Source organism: Montipora capricornis, chromosome 4 (genome assembly GCF_036669925.1).
Source record: "Montipora capricornis isolate CH-2021 chromosome 4, ASM3666992v2, whole genome shotgun sequence".
In the NCBI taxonomy this organism is placed as follows: domain Eukaryota; kingdom Metazoa; phylum Cnidaria; class Anthozoa; order Scleractinia; family Acroporidae; genus Montipora; species Montipora capricornis.
In genome coordinates, this window is record NC_090886.1 from 52,841,987 (window position 1) to 52,856,986 (window position 15,000).

General features: G+C 39.1%; 3 protein-coding genes across 3 annotated transcripts in view; 2 read left to right on the forward strand and 1 right to left on the reverse strand.

Moving 5' to 3' along the window:
* LOC138047385 (1-acyl-sn-glycerol-3-phosphate acyltransferase epsilon-like) overlaps positions 1–3,025 on the forward strand; it is an 11,120-nt gene extending 8,095 nt beyond the window's left edge. The window contains exons 9-11 of the mRNA XM_068894224.1: positions 495–565; positions 664–716; positions 2,636–3,025. Coding sequence (XP_068750325.1) covers positions 495–565; positions 664–716; positions 2,636–2,861 — 350 coding nt within the window. The 3' untranslated portion in view covers positions 2,862–3,025. The remainder of the gene's footprint in view (positions 1–494; positions 566–663; positions 717–2,635) is intronic.
* A 4,252-nt stretch (positions 3,026–7,277) lies between these two features.
* LOC138047382 (E3 ubiquitin-protein ligase rnf146-like) lies at positions 7,278–10,454 on the reverse strand. The gene is made up of 3 exons (XM_068894221.1): positions 9,175–10,454; positions 8,286–9,018; positions 7,278–7,684 (listed from the first exon to the last, which is right to left on the reverse strand). Exons 1-3 carry the CDS (start codon positions 9,257–9,259, stop codon positions 7,654–7,656), a joined length of 849 nt encoding a protein of 282 aa, XP_068750322.1. The 5' UTR covers positions 9,260–10,454; the 3' UTR covers positions 7,278–7,653.
* Positions 10,455–12,547: 2,093 nt separating this feature from the next.
* Positions 12,548–14,803, forward strand: LOC138047383 (uncharacterized). The gene has a single exon (XM_068894222.1). The coding sequence runs from the start codon at positions 12,955–12,957 to the stop codon at positions 13,735–13,737; it is 783 nt and encodes a 260-aa protein (XP_068750323.1). The 5' UTR covers positions 12,548–12,954; the 3' UTR covers positions 13,738–14,803.
* The last annotated feature ends 197 nt before the right edge of the window (positions 14,804–15,000 follow it).

The following is a 15,000-nucleotide window of genomic DNA, read 5'->3' on the forward strand; positions in this document are numbered from 1 at the left end:
GCCCAGGTTCGATTCCCAGATCTGGCGTCATATGTAAGTTGAGTTTGTTGGTTCTCTACTCTGCACTGAGAGGTTTTCTCCTGGTACTCCGGTTTCCCCTCTCCTCAAAAACCAAAATTTGACTTGATTTGTGTTAATTGTTAATTTCAATTTACAGTGTCCCCAATTAGTGCTTCTGTGCTAGAACAACTAGACACTTAAATAAAGTTCCTTTCCTTTCCTTTCCACTGGATAAATCAAATGTTTTTGCTAGTGTTTATCTGCTGGATAGTGATTTATCTGGTGGATAGCGCTATCCATCGTTTGAACAACTGGGCCCTGATGACACCTTAAAGAGTAGAAATCAAAATTTTGGCACATATATAATATTCTTGCCATAATTTCTTTGCTAAATGTGGGGGCTTTTACTGCTCAAAAAATTCAACAAAAGACAAAACGTCAAATACTATTACCCAACTAAAAGGTAATTAATTTTGTATTAATATCTTCTTTAGATTTTCTTATCAAAAGGGGACACAAAGTACATGTGTATTGTCGCCGTCATGCAGCTCAGGATCTTCCATGTGTAAGTTAATGTTCACATGTTCCATATTTTACATTGCTTTGCTGTTTGTTTGTTTGTTTGTTTATAAGTACTTATTTCTTCGTCCCATTTGTATTAAGGGGAATGAAGAAACTAAGCAATGGATTCATAAAAGCTTTGTAGAAAAAGACAGGTAATACTTTCATGATTCATGACAGCAATCTTTCTATTCAAGATGGTGCATCCTCTTATTGTTAGAGGGTTGAAGCCATTATGACTTTTGTCCCAGTTTGCAGAACTCATCTGTGTCACTCATCTGTTTCACAGTTTGAAGCCCAATTCACCTGTTATGCTTGTGTAGTTATTTCAGTAAACAATTGAATTGAAGAAGTATGTGTTAAAATATGTGTCCCAATTAGCTGTGATAAAATATTGCTTAATTAAATTTAAAGTCAATAATTATTATAGCTAAATACAAACTTTAGTGCAAAAGGATGCTGAGTCAATGTTGATGCTCTCGTCTTCTTTACAGAAGGAGTTTAACATATTCCCTCTCTTAAAAAACAAGTTTAATGTTGATGCCACACTAAAGAACGAGTCAATGTTGAGTGCCACAGTCAAATGTTATGAGTAATATTGCTGTTATGCATAATTAAAGAACAAGATCAAATTAATTCCACATGTAAAACCTGAGTTCATGTCGATGCCACACAAAGAACAAGGCATATTACAGTAATTGATCTGGAGAATTTAGGGAGTTTGTTGCAGGATAACTTGCTTAAGTTGCCCAGTTTAACTGCAATGATCCTTTAGGATTTTCATTTCATTCTGTTGCTACCAGTCAGTCTTTACACATAATCTGGTTTCCCTTTGGCTTGAGCTGGACAAGAATCCTTTAAACCCCAGAGTTTTCTTAGATTAAAGTTGGATGTCGGATTTTTACAACTCTGATCTCGGATTTTCAACAACTCGGATGGCACCTACAAGCTTCCGTACATCTCTCATCATTTAAGAACAGTGGTAATAAATTTTATCTTGATAAAGTTAATGTAAGTACATATATTGTCATGATATTTTATATTATTTGAGTTTCATTGAGGCACTTTATTTTTATAGGATTGCTCATATTCTGTATAAACTGACCTGATTAATCAGATCTTGTATTTTTACATTTTTTTATTTATTTTAATAATTTGTTAATTTATCTTCCGTTGAGAATATTAAATTAAATTAAATTAAATTAAATTACCGGTAAAAGCCAATCAAAATGGCTACAGTCAGGTCATCATTATTTACAAGACCAAGTTGTCATTTTACCAGTATATCCTTCAATTCAGAATGGACGGGAGGAGATTCTTTGTCCTTGCAATACTAGTTGTGAAGTAAAATGTAAAAATGTTAATGCTTTGTTTATAGTGGAAGTGCACTTAGCTATCAAGCTATTTCACAGGCCCCCCACTTTTAATAATCAGAAAGAAACAATTCAAACTTAACAGAACGGAAACATGATTGAGAACCCCAGCTGATAGGAGGCAACCAGTTGGTCATTTACAAAGCTTGATAGAGCTGAATCCGGGACAACTGAAAGTAAATGCAAACCAGAGTTTAGAGCAGGATTTTAACTAGTTGCAAAATCTAGGCCTGAGTTATGGTGATCTTTTCCAGTAAGTTCAAGAAGAGTAGGGGACATAGTGTGGTGGTCTCTCACTCATTCTGTTCTGGGGGCACCTGACTGTGAAGTCTACTTGTTATTCAGTTAAGATTGTAAACTGCGTGGCTGCCACTTGGGACATAAAAGCAGTATGGCAAAGTCCACGCAAAGTGTTGTACGTTGTCTGACCCTGAAAAGCCCCTAGGGATGTGGTTAACCCATTGACTCCGTAGGCACCTTAGGACACCCACAGTTGACGGGTAAAGTCAACTGGCGTTAGACAGAGTAAAACCGGTCAAGTCTCACTCATAGGAGTCAATGGGTTGTTAATCACATATTCATTCATTCATTCATTCAATTTGACCATGCTTCTGTTTTATTGTATTCTTATTAATTTCATCATCACGGATACTTGCGTTCAGTTATTCAAGGGAAGGTTACTTGAGATTTCCTTCTTGCAGGATTTTGAACAGGTTCTACAATGAAGGAGGTCAAATGCCTGGAGTGCCACGAAGGAGAAGATTACCATGGATGAGAACTTTCCCATCCTTTGTGTTTTTTGTGGCGGCATTATTGCCATTTCTGGTGACCAAATGGGGACGTTCTGCATACTGGAAAATGTGGCTCTTGTCTAGTTTTGGAACAGTGTCTTACATGATGCTGTTCTTTGGAAAAGTGCAAAGGTGACCTGTGGAAAGTAAGTTTGGATGGACTTGCTGTTCCTGAAAAGATTGTTCTTGGATTGAAGCAAATCTCTAATTGCACAAGACTGTCATGAATCTCCATAAATAACAAAGACACTTCTGTAGGAGTGAACAGCTTCAGAATTAAAAAGGACTTGGAATGAAGTATAGAAATGAGCCTTTCTTGTTCTGTCGCATTGAAGAATAAAGTAAAACAAAATAGCCTGTTTGTAGGCTCTCCAAGGGACTGGGTTTGGGTGTAGAAGGAGAGCCTGCCCATCTGCTTGGCTTTGAATTTTGAATGCCGTGTCCAAATTTTGGATGCAAAATTTTGGCTGAAATTAAATTACTTGGTGACATCATCATTGACAAGCTCTGATCACAAGAAAAGCAAAAAGATCACCTTATGATGAACAAGTAGCTTCTAAAAAACATACCCAATTCAAGACTTCAGTGCACAAAAACATCGATACCCTATTTTAGGCCAAAATGGCTAAAAAACCGTACCCTTTGAGGCTGCACATACCTATATAGCCCATATAAGGGAGTACCTCCCACCCCCCACCCTGAAATTATTGCTTGAACTCCTGGTATCTCCACAGTACTCCAGTACGCTTGAAAGAATTATTCAAATTTTCAAATTAGTAAAATACATATCAGTAATCACAAATACTTGATAAGCCTTTGAGTCACGAAGCAGCATGAAAGGAAAAAAACCTCTGCTTACCTTGGACTTAAATCTCACTTTCATGCAGACACCAGCTGTCAAACGCATCAAATTGATAATTACAAAAGGGATCAATGGCACCTTAGGAATCATGCGGCCCCAAGGTATTACCAGTCAAACAAACCAATCATATAATTTGATTGGCGTGTTTGTAAAAATATCAACCAATCCAAGCCTGAGGGTCAGATGCTGACCCCTGCGCCTGCATGAAAGTGAGATTCAAGTCCAAGGTAACCAGAGGTTTTTCTCTTTGTTACCGCTTCGCAGCCCTCTCGTGGCTCAAGAAAAACCTGTGAGACCAGGGTAAGTATTAACATGTGATGTAGTAATTGTAATGTCTGTATTTTCATCAAAATGAATAAATAAATAAATAACTCTGCTTCACAGTCTCCAAACAGTGGAGATGTGGACAGGGAAAAGGCATTTCTCTATAACAATTCCCACTGTTTCAAGTTTGCTAAAAATTTTTCCCTGATGAACAAAATACATTTTTCAGGGAAATGGACTTTGATGAATTACCGTACAGAATATTTAAAAATAGCTACGCTTTACGGCATCTGCAGTAGTTGCTAGGATTTTCTGGCGAAGGCTTCCTTCCTTTACAGGTTTTGGGAGTTTCTACCTCAGCAATTTGAAATACACGTAATGCATGGCTTCCTGTTTACTTTAGGTGGCTAATTTTTGACAGCTTTCTCAGCGTGACATCAGCGAGGCGGTATTCAAAATTCAAAGAGATGCATGTAGGCTCTCTTCTCTCCCACCGCAGAGAGAGCCTCCTCACAGGCTAAAAGCAAAATGAAAAAAGTAACTTCAGTAACACAGAATTATATTTGTGATATTTCTGTGGGAGGGGCCGGTGGGCACCATCAGTTACCAAGAACAAGAATTTAAAACTAGTGGAATTCTTTAAAGTGGCTCTATACCCTTTGTTCCCACTGTCTATAAATATTATTGAAACCTGTTATGTTTAGAGGGTTTTTGAGAATCCAGAACAGAAACTTGATCCACATATGGGGAGTTTATGCCAAGGAAGTGTTCTCGTCATTGTTAAAGGTTGTGTGGATCCACAGCAGTCAGGTGGGACACTTTGTGACAAATACATAACATACAACTTAAGACGGTATCAAGTGAGACCTAACGCTACTGTGCATAATATTATGATGGATGAAGAACCTTCGCTGATCTGCAGCATCAGGAACTTATTAATATGTATCACCCAAGGACAGAGAAAACATGCATTTGCACTTAGACAACTTTAGGTTCAGACAAGGACAAAAACAGGCCGTTCTGTGCCTCCTATGTAAACCGTTTGCAGTGTATTTACTAAACTGCATTATTTAATGGAGGGGACATAGTTTTTGACTGCTTGACCCATTGACACCTCCAATGCCTTTGGACGCCACCAGTTGATGAGTAAAATCTGTGAAATCTCACTGTAAGGAGCCACTGGGTTAATGGAGGGGACATACTTTTTGACTGATTAACCCATGCAGCCCTCGGGTGCCCTAGGAGATCCTAGGATGTCCCCAGTCGATGAGTAAAATTATCTGACATTAGACAATAAAACCTGTCAAGTCTCACTCCCAGGGGACTATGGGTTAAATCTAAACGGACTGTGAAATCCAAAACTTACACTGAAAGTAAACGGCCTTTGGATAAAAATCAAAGCTCAAAATTTTGCCAGTCAGGTGTTAAGCAAACACACTTTCAAAATCAGAAGAAAAAAAAGGAATTGACTTTTTTTTTTATCACAGAGGCACTTAAGGGTTTTGCTATCTAAAACATCCTTAATTTAAACATTAAAAACTACTATTCCATGGGCCATTTTGCTCTAAAGTGGAGTAAAGTGGTTAGAAATCACTGTCCTGGTGAACGCAATTACAGAGAAAAATCTCAGCCTGGTTAGCCGGGATCCCAGCTAACCGGGCTCTTAATCGCAAACTTGACTTTTGGTGTTTTCCTCAGATGTGCCAGGATCTCTGCCAAACAAACCAGCCTACCCACCCATGCCAGCCCAGCTCATGTAATTGGCCCCTTAGTTGTTAACGACTGTCAAGGGTGATATTTTATAGACATGTTGCATCTCCACCTTGCCTGTCTGAAGAATTAAGCCTTTTGTCCCCCTCTGCACCCTCGTAACTTTATACAGATCACTCATTCAACCTTATTTTGATTACTGCTCACCCCTGTGGGATACATGTGGTAAGCAACTAAAAGATAAATTACAAAAAATTCAAAATCGTGCGGGAAGGGTTATTACAGGCTCTTCATATGATGTTAGGTCCACAGATGTGTTGAATAACCTGAAATGGAAATCCCTTGAAACCAGGCGCTTTTATACAAAGGCTACCCTTATGTATAAAATCCTCAATGATCTATCTGCCCCCCCAACTGGGTAACTCCTTTGTAAAGCTAAATGATACTAACATAAATTACAATCTTAGGAATATAGAGACTGATCTAGCACTTCCAAGGCCATACACAAATTTTTTGAAGTGCAGCTTTAAGTATAGTGGTGCAATGCTCTGGAATAATCTTCCCTATGAGGCAAAGACCGCAAAATCGCTTTCTGATTTCAAACGCAAACTTGCGTCCTCGCCCTTCATGCTTTCTATTGGATCGCACTGATTCTATGTAATATACTTCTATTTTAAATATATATCTATATACTTTATTGTAACGTGTTTACCTACACCCCACCTGGAAACCAGCTTTTGTTGTGTGTGGCTAGCGTAGTGAAATAAAGTTGTATTGTATTGTCTAATGCGTCATGAAGTGTCTCACCTATGGGGGGGGGGGGGGGACCCATAAATAGCTGCTGTTTATCTCCCCATTCTCTCTCCTATACACAGTCAATTTTTTATCACCAAACATAACTTGTATTGACAAATCCACCCAGGGTTTGTACACTTTTTCAGACCGAAAATCCAAGGACTTTCAAGGGCCAAGTCTTGAGATTTCAAGGATCTCTTTTTTATTTACGTCAGAATTTACCCATGGAAATAGTCTGACAGAACAATTCTTGCTCATTTTTCACAACGTACGCATGTGAAAATAATGCAAAGGCACTGGTAACCATTCTCGACCCCACAGCTCGTCGAGTTTGTATGACAGGACTTGAGTTGCTGATTATTTTTAGTGAAGCTTTCAAAGATCACAAATGTGGGTCAGAAAAAAATCAACGACTTTCAAGGACCAGGAATGAAGAGCAGAGATTTTCAAGCACTTTCAAGGCCTTGAAAATGTACTCTCAAAATTCAAGGATTTTCAAGATGCATACGACCCCTGTCTACCATAAGGACGGTGCCTACTAATTCGTGAATTCTAAGGTATTTTTGCGCGGTTTACTGAATGTCTGGGAAAAGCAGATCTTAGCAAGTGTTATTGAAATCCAAAAAGCAAATTGGGAGTAAACATGCATTTTTCGAAGATAATTAATCAACAATATTTTTAATTTTTTAAAATACAAAGCAATGTATGACATTATTTTCCAAATTGAAGCTTAATTATCTCTGAAAAATTCATGTTTACCCCCAATTTTCTCTTTGGATACCAAGAGCACTTTCTAAGTTCTGCTATCTCCACATAGTTTTGAACTGCGCAAAAATATCTCTGTATTAATAAGCACCACCCATAGGAAATCCAAGTATATTGAGATGAGCAGAATGTATGCACAATAACAATAGCAAGGACTGTCCTTAATAAGCTGAACTTTAATGAAAAGAAATTTCTACAGTAGCACTGTGGACAATAATATTCCAGTTCCTTAAATTATTATATACTACCAAGAATAATGATGAGGTGGTAGATGATATTATGTTTCAAGTTTAAGTAAAAACAATTATCTGTTATCAAGGCATTGCAGGATATGAATGTATTACATAATGACAAAAATAACAAAAATAAAGCTCCCATCTGACTAAAACTGATTGTTAAAGCGAACAGGAACATTAACAAATTTCAATATTGATTAAACATAAAGTTCATGTTTAAGGGTCATCAAAGAATCATTTTCTGACACCTTCTTTGAAGAAGGTTAATAATAAATACATTTGCTGCCTTTGCCAGTTCACTCTTTTGAATTTGGTTCATCTGATATCCTAAAAAGAAAACAACCAATAACATTTTGTACAAGTTTATCATGCATGAAAAAATTTGAACAGTATACCAGTAACTAAAATCAACAATATGGTAGTTGCGATTATTGAATAAGTTGTCCATAACAACATAGGAAGAGCAGTTATTTGTCAAACTTCTACTGCTGGCTAGTGTGAATTCTAATGAAGGCGGTGATGATGATGATGATGATGAGCCGTTCATTCACGCTCTGATATAAACTTGGAGCCTTGTGACAATACAATACAATACATACTTAATTGACCGCTCCCTATGGGGCCTTTTCAGAGCCAATGAAACACAATGAACGAAACAAAGAATCCCAACTGGCCAGAGGCAAACCAGTTGGCTATTTACAAGTGCATCTGGGAAGTTGAACCAGGGACCACCAGGAACAAATTCAACGACGAGTGGTCAGAGCGGGTCTTGAACCCCGGATCTCTGGATCTCAAGGCAAGCGCCCTAACCATTGGGCCACACTGCCTCCTTTAAATAGGGCAGTTCTGACCATCCTTGCTCAAAATTGTTCAAAAGTCAATACCCAATTGGCTAAGCGGCGAGTCTTATATCGAGCCTTCCTCCAACCTTGAAACTATCTCCTCCACCCCAGTATCTGCTGCAGAATCTCCTACATTTTGACCAGTTGGGGAGTGAATCTCGTCGGACACTCCTGTCGTGGAATGTTCAACCTCGCTTTGATTTTCCGTGTTATTTGCCTTATCAGCGCTTGAGGAGTCTGCTGTTCGATTAAGAACAGCCGTTGGTCGTCGTGATGAGGGGGGAACGCGGATTCCTGCGACACCTTTGCTTTCAACATCACGCTTGTCCCGTTTGATTCTACGTCTCCTTCCTGGTTCGTTCTTTCGCGTTTGAAACATATTCTCAAAGTCTATGACATACAGAAACCCGGCGATCAGAAGTGTGCACGATCTCTGTCCATTCTTAAAAGCTTTTTCAACATCAGCTGAAGTTTTCTCGTCATACGTCCACCATCCGTTTCGTCCCTCATAGTACCACACAAACTCTTGAACCTGGCTTCCGTCGACCTGTTCCTCTTCGGATTTTAAGGCCTCTTTATCCCTGACAGTTTTATCAACAACTTTAATAAGTGTCGGGTTGTCAAGATAGTCTACAGCGACGGAATGACGGCACAATGCGCATCTTCGGCTTCGCAAAACGACACCTTTGATGCATAGAAAACAGAAAATATGGCCGCACGGAAGTTTGACGGGATAAAAAGACAATTGTAAACAGACTGGACAATCTGGCTGATAGTCGACTTCTTCTACATTTTGAGCAACTTGTTCTTCAATCAGCCCTGCAAATGACACACAATGCTACTCTTTCAAAGTCGATTAAAAAATTAAAAATGGCGACGTGAAAACACAACCTGCAACCACCTAAGTTCGATCTTTCGCTGATAATCAGACATGCTAGCTTAACTACGGAACAAACAGAATATACATATACTAACCTTCGCTCGATGGTTTATCTGTCTCTTGCGAGGGATCTGAAATTTCTGTTTGGATTTCAGTCGCTCGATCGACAGCTTCCGCCATCACGTTTTTCCCAGTTCTGATCCAGTCTTCCTGGCAGCGTGAACACAGAAGATGCAGCGCAGTTTTCACTGACGTTGCGATATTATATACTTCGGTTTTTTTTTTGAAGATATATTATGCTCAAATTGCCATCTTTTACTGCCTTTCTAGTTAACTGAACAGTTAATTCATCTATTTATCCGCGCTACGAAAATATAAGTCCGCCGTTATAGCGAAAATTAATTTCCTTTCTTTTGAAAGCTTCTTTATGATGATCATGCAGTCATCTTTCGGCCGCAAACAAGAATCTTGGAAACATATAGGCAGCAGCATATTACGAATATGACAAGCTAACTAGTGTATTCCCGAAGTCTTTAAATTTTTCATTATCATATCTTTTGCGCGAAACGATTCGGATAAGAGAGAAATGAAATTTTGTGACCAAAGGTGATTCCGTTGTGCTTCAAATCCTTGATTCATTTTCAAGTCGGTCAGTGTAAAACGCAGACTGCAGACTGCAGACCGGGGGTAAAATGCAGACTGAGGGTAAATAAAATATTTATAATAAAAAACGAGTCATAAGGATAAAAATAGAGAGTGTGTGATAACACAATGGAGTTGCAGGCCCACACAACTCCTATCCACGTGTTTTAGCCAGCTTCTTGGCTCGAATGAGTATGTCTTTTAAGGATCTGCCCTTTTAGTACCAAATGCTCGGATGATCTTAAAAGTTGCGGTTGTTGTTGGATTAAATGCCATTTTTGCATGAGTATTCGTTTAAGATTAGGCACCGTTGGGCGGTATTGTGTGACGAACGACAAGATTCGCATCTTCTTTGCATTTTCTGTAGGAGGGCAAGTTTCCTGTTCTCAAATTTCAAGTGATGTCTGGCATTGCTGCCGTAATCAGGCTTTCTGGGTATCCTCGTTCGATAAAATGTGCTCTAAAATGCAAGATTTTAGTTTTGAATTCCTTTTCGCTGCATGTCTGCGAGGCCTTGTAGCTATAGAGGTCGCCATAGCCTGAAGTAACGCTTCAATCTCCATTTGGGCAGCTTCCTCTTTTGGAGGTTGTTTGGAATGCTAGAAGTCCGTCTTCAGTTAGAAGGCTCATGGCCGTTTTTCTCAGGCAAGACTGCGGTTTCGATCCTTCGGGATCTCGTCAGTTGCCGATAAAGGAGAGCGACAGAGACCAACGTTCGGTATCACTCAGGCAAATGGCATGTTATTTCCGTTTCAATACTCAAACGACGGATCGAAAATCCTGCAATTTTATTGGTTGGTTTGTCACTCGCGAAAAGTGAGGATGTAGCGTTCAATCCTATTGTATACAGCTTGATGCTGTGCTTCTTCTTGTGGCTGCAATGTTCGATTTACAGCATGTGGTGTTCTTTTCTAGATTGATAGTGTGTTTGATGGAATAGCGCTGTTATTTGCCGTAAGATAGCCAAGCATGAGAGGTTGGCTCTCGGAATTGCAATGCGTATTCTGTGCTTTTTTGGCAGTTTTAAGTGTAACTATCGCACACCCAATTGTTCACATGCAAAAATAAGATTTGTGCTAAGTACGTACGAATCTTGTCGTTTGTCACACAATACCGCCCAATGGTGCCTAATCTTAAACAAATACTCATGAATGCAAAAATGGCATTCAATCCAACAACAACCGCAACTTAGCGAAGTATTTAAAGATCTCCCGAGCGTTTCGTACAAAAAGGGCAGATCCTTAAAAAACATACTCATTCGAGCCAAACTCTAAGCTGGCTAAAACACGCCTGTTATCATGAACACTCTTTATTTTAACCCTTATAAGTCGTTTTTTATTTTTATTTTATTTTGCCCTCAGTCTGCATTTTACCCCTGGTCTGCAGTCTGCGTTTTATAATGACTGATTTTCAAGTACCGGTACTATCACTCGCAGCTTGAGCCTTGAAGCGCCTGCAAACGAGGAAACAATGCTGGGGAACTTGACATTGTTGCCGACGCAAATGTTTCCCCCGTTCGCAGCCCAAGGAAACATTTTTGCGGAAGCGGAACATGAACTTGCTTCCCGGGAAGCAAAAATGACGGTTTCTGAATTTGTTGTTTGTTGGTTCTTCACTCTGCACCGAGAGGTTTTCTCCGGGTTCTCCGGTTTCCCCTCTCCTTAAAAACCAACATTTGACTTGATTTGCGTTAATTGTTAATTTCAGTTTACAGTGTCCCCAATTAGTGCTCCAGCGCTCGAACGACTAGACAATTAAATTGCTTCCTCAGCAAATGTTTCCTCGTTTGCGCCCCGAGGAACATTTCAGGAAACTAAAAACAATGTTTTCTCGTAACTTATGGGCACCTTTAAAGCTACTATTTGAATCTGGCTAGCTAATTTGGTCAAGGTTAACTCATGGTTAGCGTGCTCGACTCCGGATCAAGTGGTCCGGGTTCGGGTCCTGGCCGGGAACATTGTGTTGTGTTCTTGGACAAGGCATTTTACTCTCAAGGTGCCTCTCTCCACCCAGGTGTATAAATTTAATTCTGGGGGTAACCCTGCGATGGACTAGCATCCCATCCATCCAGGGGGGAGAAGAATAACACTTGGACGCTTCATGCTACATGCTTTTTTTGGTTTTTGTTTTGTTTGTTTTCAGTTTTGTTTTTTGTTTTTGTTTTTTTTCTGCTGTCTTCTCTTTTGGGGAAGTGGGACAAAAATGAAAATGGTTGCCTTTTGACTCTTCTTTTCTTAAAAAAAAAAAAACAGGGGATATTATCTCAATGGTTACAGAAAAGGGTTTTATTGCAGCCAAGACCAAAAATCTAAATTCCCGTGTTATAGCTAAGCTTTCATCTTAGAGGTTTCGTCTGCTTCGTCTAAGAATAATCTGAAAATAATCTTAATGTTTCGCAATTTCTTATTTTGTTTTTTTTTTTTATCTTTAATCTTTAATGATTTCTATTTTAATTTTAATGTAATTGACCAACAATACGTAAACGGAGTTTTCTTCAAATATAATGCACCTGTGAATCTTCATTCATATATAAAATTGAAAGGGGGTGAAAAAATATTCAAGCAAGGTCACAATTCACCCACTACAAGTGACAAATTTTCAGGAGAATAAATTGTTGGAGGGCTTTTTACTTCTTGAATAAATATGAGGTATCTTATCAGGAAATACGATATGGAGACACTTCAAGTACCCGGTCCAATAGCCGATTTAACTGCACTGTTATTGCGCAAGGTTTATTTACCATTTGACATCTCTAAATTCATTGCGCGGATTGCAACCATTCAAGTCACGCCTTTTCGAGATTGAGTCACAAGAAATGCCAATTTTTATTGCTAGTAGGTATATTAAGAATTACACATTTGCATAAAGCTTTTAAGGGCAATAAAAAGAACAGAGAAACAAAATAAATTCAAAGAAAGTACTTTAAGATCGACCGGTCCACTGCAATTTGCGAGTGCTTACTGATGTAAAATCTGCTGTATGCACGATAGAGAACATTCACGCATAACTGGAGCCTCTACTAACCTTCCTTGAACGGAAAGCAGATGCAAAAAGCTTGAAAGAGCTCCGATGTCTAAGTCCAGTGTCCTTCATTCAGACATGCAGGTGGTGTATACCGATCGCTTGATGACATTTGAGCGGACTCTTGACTTCCAAAACTCTGCGGTCGCGATTAATAGGTAGGCCTTTCTTCATTGAGAGCCGCTTTTAATATTTGCAAAGCCTACGAATGCATGGAGACGTTGATAATGGAGAAATCGCTGAACTCCACGCGAAATTTTAAACTTCCTCCCATTCAGGGAGCTGTACCAGCCGCAAATATTATTCGTCAACCTTACGATTCATGGCCTCACGTTGACAAGCAGCGATCGACGGCTTCTTCTCCAAGACACAGGTCCACATTAAAAACAAGAAAAGTTATTCAAGTCGCTTCCGATCATTTCCCTGGCACATACAGAAGCCCACAAAACCACAGCTTGACAAATTCAACGGTTGAACGCCGTTTGCTAAATCGGGCGATTGAGAACGAAAAAAAGAAGAAACTGAATTTGGACTTCGCACCCCTGGTTCATCAATTTCCTCGAACATACAATGTTCTTCCCCCGATTCATAAAGACCTGAGGCCGATCGGCTTAGAAACAGGCACTACAATATCACATAACGACTTCAGTAAACCAGATATTGAATATGAATCACCAGCTGAAAATTCAAGGCGCGACGATAAACAAAAACTAAGTGAAGGCCTGAAACCCGAGGATAAGAGTGCCAGTAGAGGTTTTGATTTGAAAAACAATCCTTCAAACTCTAGAAAAAGACAGCGCGTTGAGAGTGAACGTTTAGATAAAGAAACGGGAGAAAGAAAACCGAGCGCGACAACAATTTTATTCTTAAAGGGAAAGCGACGAGGTCGAAGACTTGGTGTGTGTCTCGAAAACGAACCAACTTTAATCAATGTGGCAGAACAACTCAAGGAGATTTTTCTTCGGAAGAATATGGAGGAAATGTACCTTATCTAGTTAGGCATTGACAGTTTCGCAATGAGCAGGTGTGAAGTTGACAAAAGCTGTATTTGTTTATAGTTTTAACACCTATGCGTTAAAAGACAGAGATGTGAAATATTTGATTGGCAAGGAAATGATTTCTCCGTCGTAAACTTGAATTCGACAAAGTTTGCTTGTGTACCACTACACGCAAAAGGAATCGATATGCGTTTTTCCTAATTCTGGTTTTCTACTCCATTCATCAGTCGGGTAATCATTGTTGGTGGTTTTCAAAACAAACTTAAAGATAATTATTTATTTTGGCTGTTTTTGTGTGTTTGGATCGATGGAGCAATAAGCTTCGACGAAGGCTAATCAACAAGGGAAAATTATTCCTTGGTGTGAGAAGGAATCAATCAATTTATTTCCTAATTGAGCCATTATGACTATAAGCTGCCATAACTTGAATTTGAATTATTTTACTGGAATAAAAAAATGAAAAAGTGTTGGAGACATCGGATGGCTTGCAATGGCCTACCAAGTTCAAATACGGTGAAAAAGGAGATTTCTAGCTTCTTCCCTTTAAAAGAATGCTATCAGCCATCTAAGCCTTGATTTGGTTCTTTGCTATCGGTGATCGCGGATCGGAATAATGAAACAGTGAGACATCATTTGCATCAAATTTAATGGCGTGAAAAGACCACTTTTGACAATAGGGGGTCGAACAGTGACAGGTGAAAAGTTCTACTTTGCCAGCTAGTTTTACTTGAAAGAAGACAAAGATGTTTGAAAGACTCGAATGTGACAAAAACCCAGATAGAAATCTAAAAAGTAACAACACTTTGGTTCCTTCGGTGTTTTAGGCACGTACGTACGTATTGTATATATTGTTCAAATGCAAAGTGTGTTGAGGGTGTCTTTCTTCAGCCTTTATCGCCGCTCTACGATATGGAAATGTAATAACTTGCATCACATTTCTAAACTTGGATATAGCCTGTGATGCAGTTACTGTGATGTACATTTGAAATAGGTCCTTCAAGAGTTACAAAGTCAGTCCCTGTGTGTAGGGAGTTGTGAATAAACTGAAATTATTATTATTATATTTTGCGATTGAATTTTTTGCACTTCGAAATATTTGAGAGATACAGTGAGGTGCTGGAAGATACCACACAGACAGATTCAACTTCTCTTTTCTGTAACGCAAAATTCCAGTTTCTAAGCCACTCCGTCGGCATAACGACGCAAATTTACGCGCCGATGATTTCATAACACGCTAGATTCGCATGAAATAGAATGGGG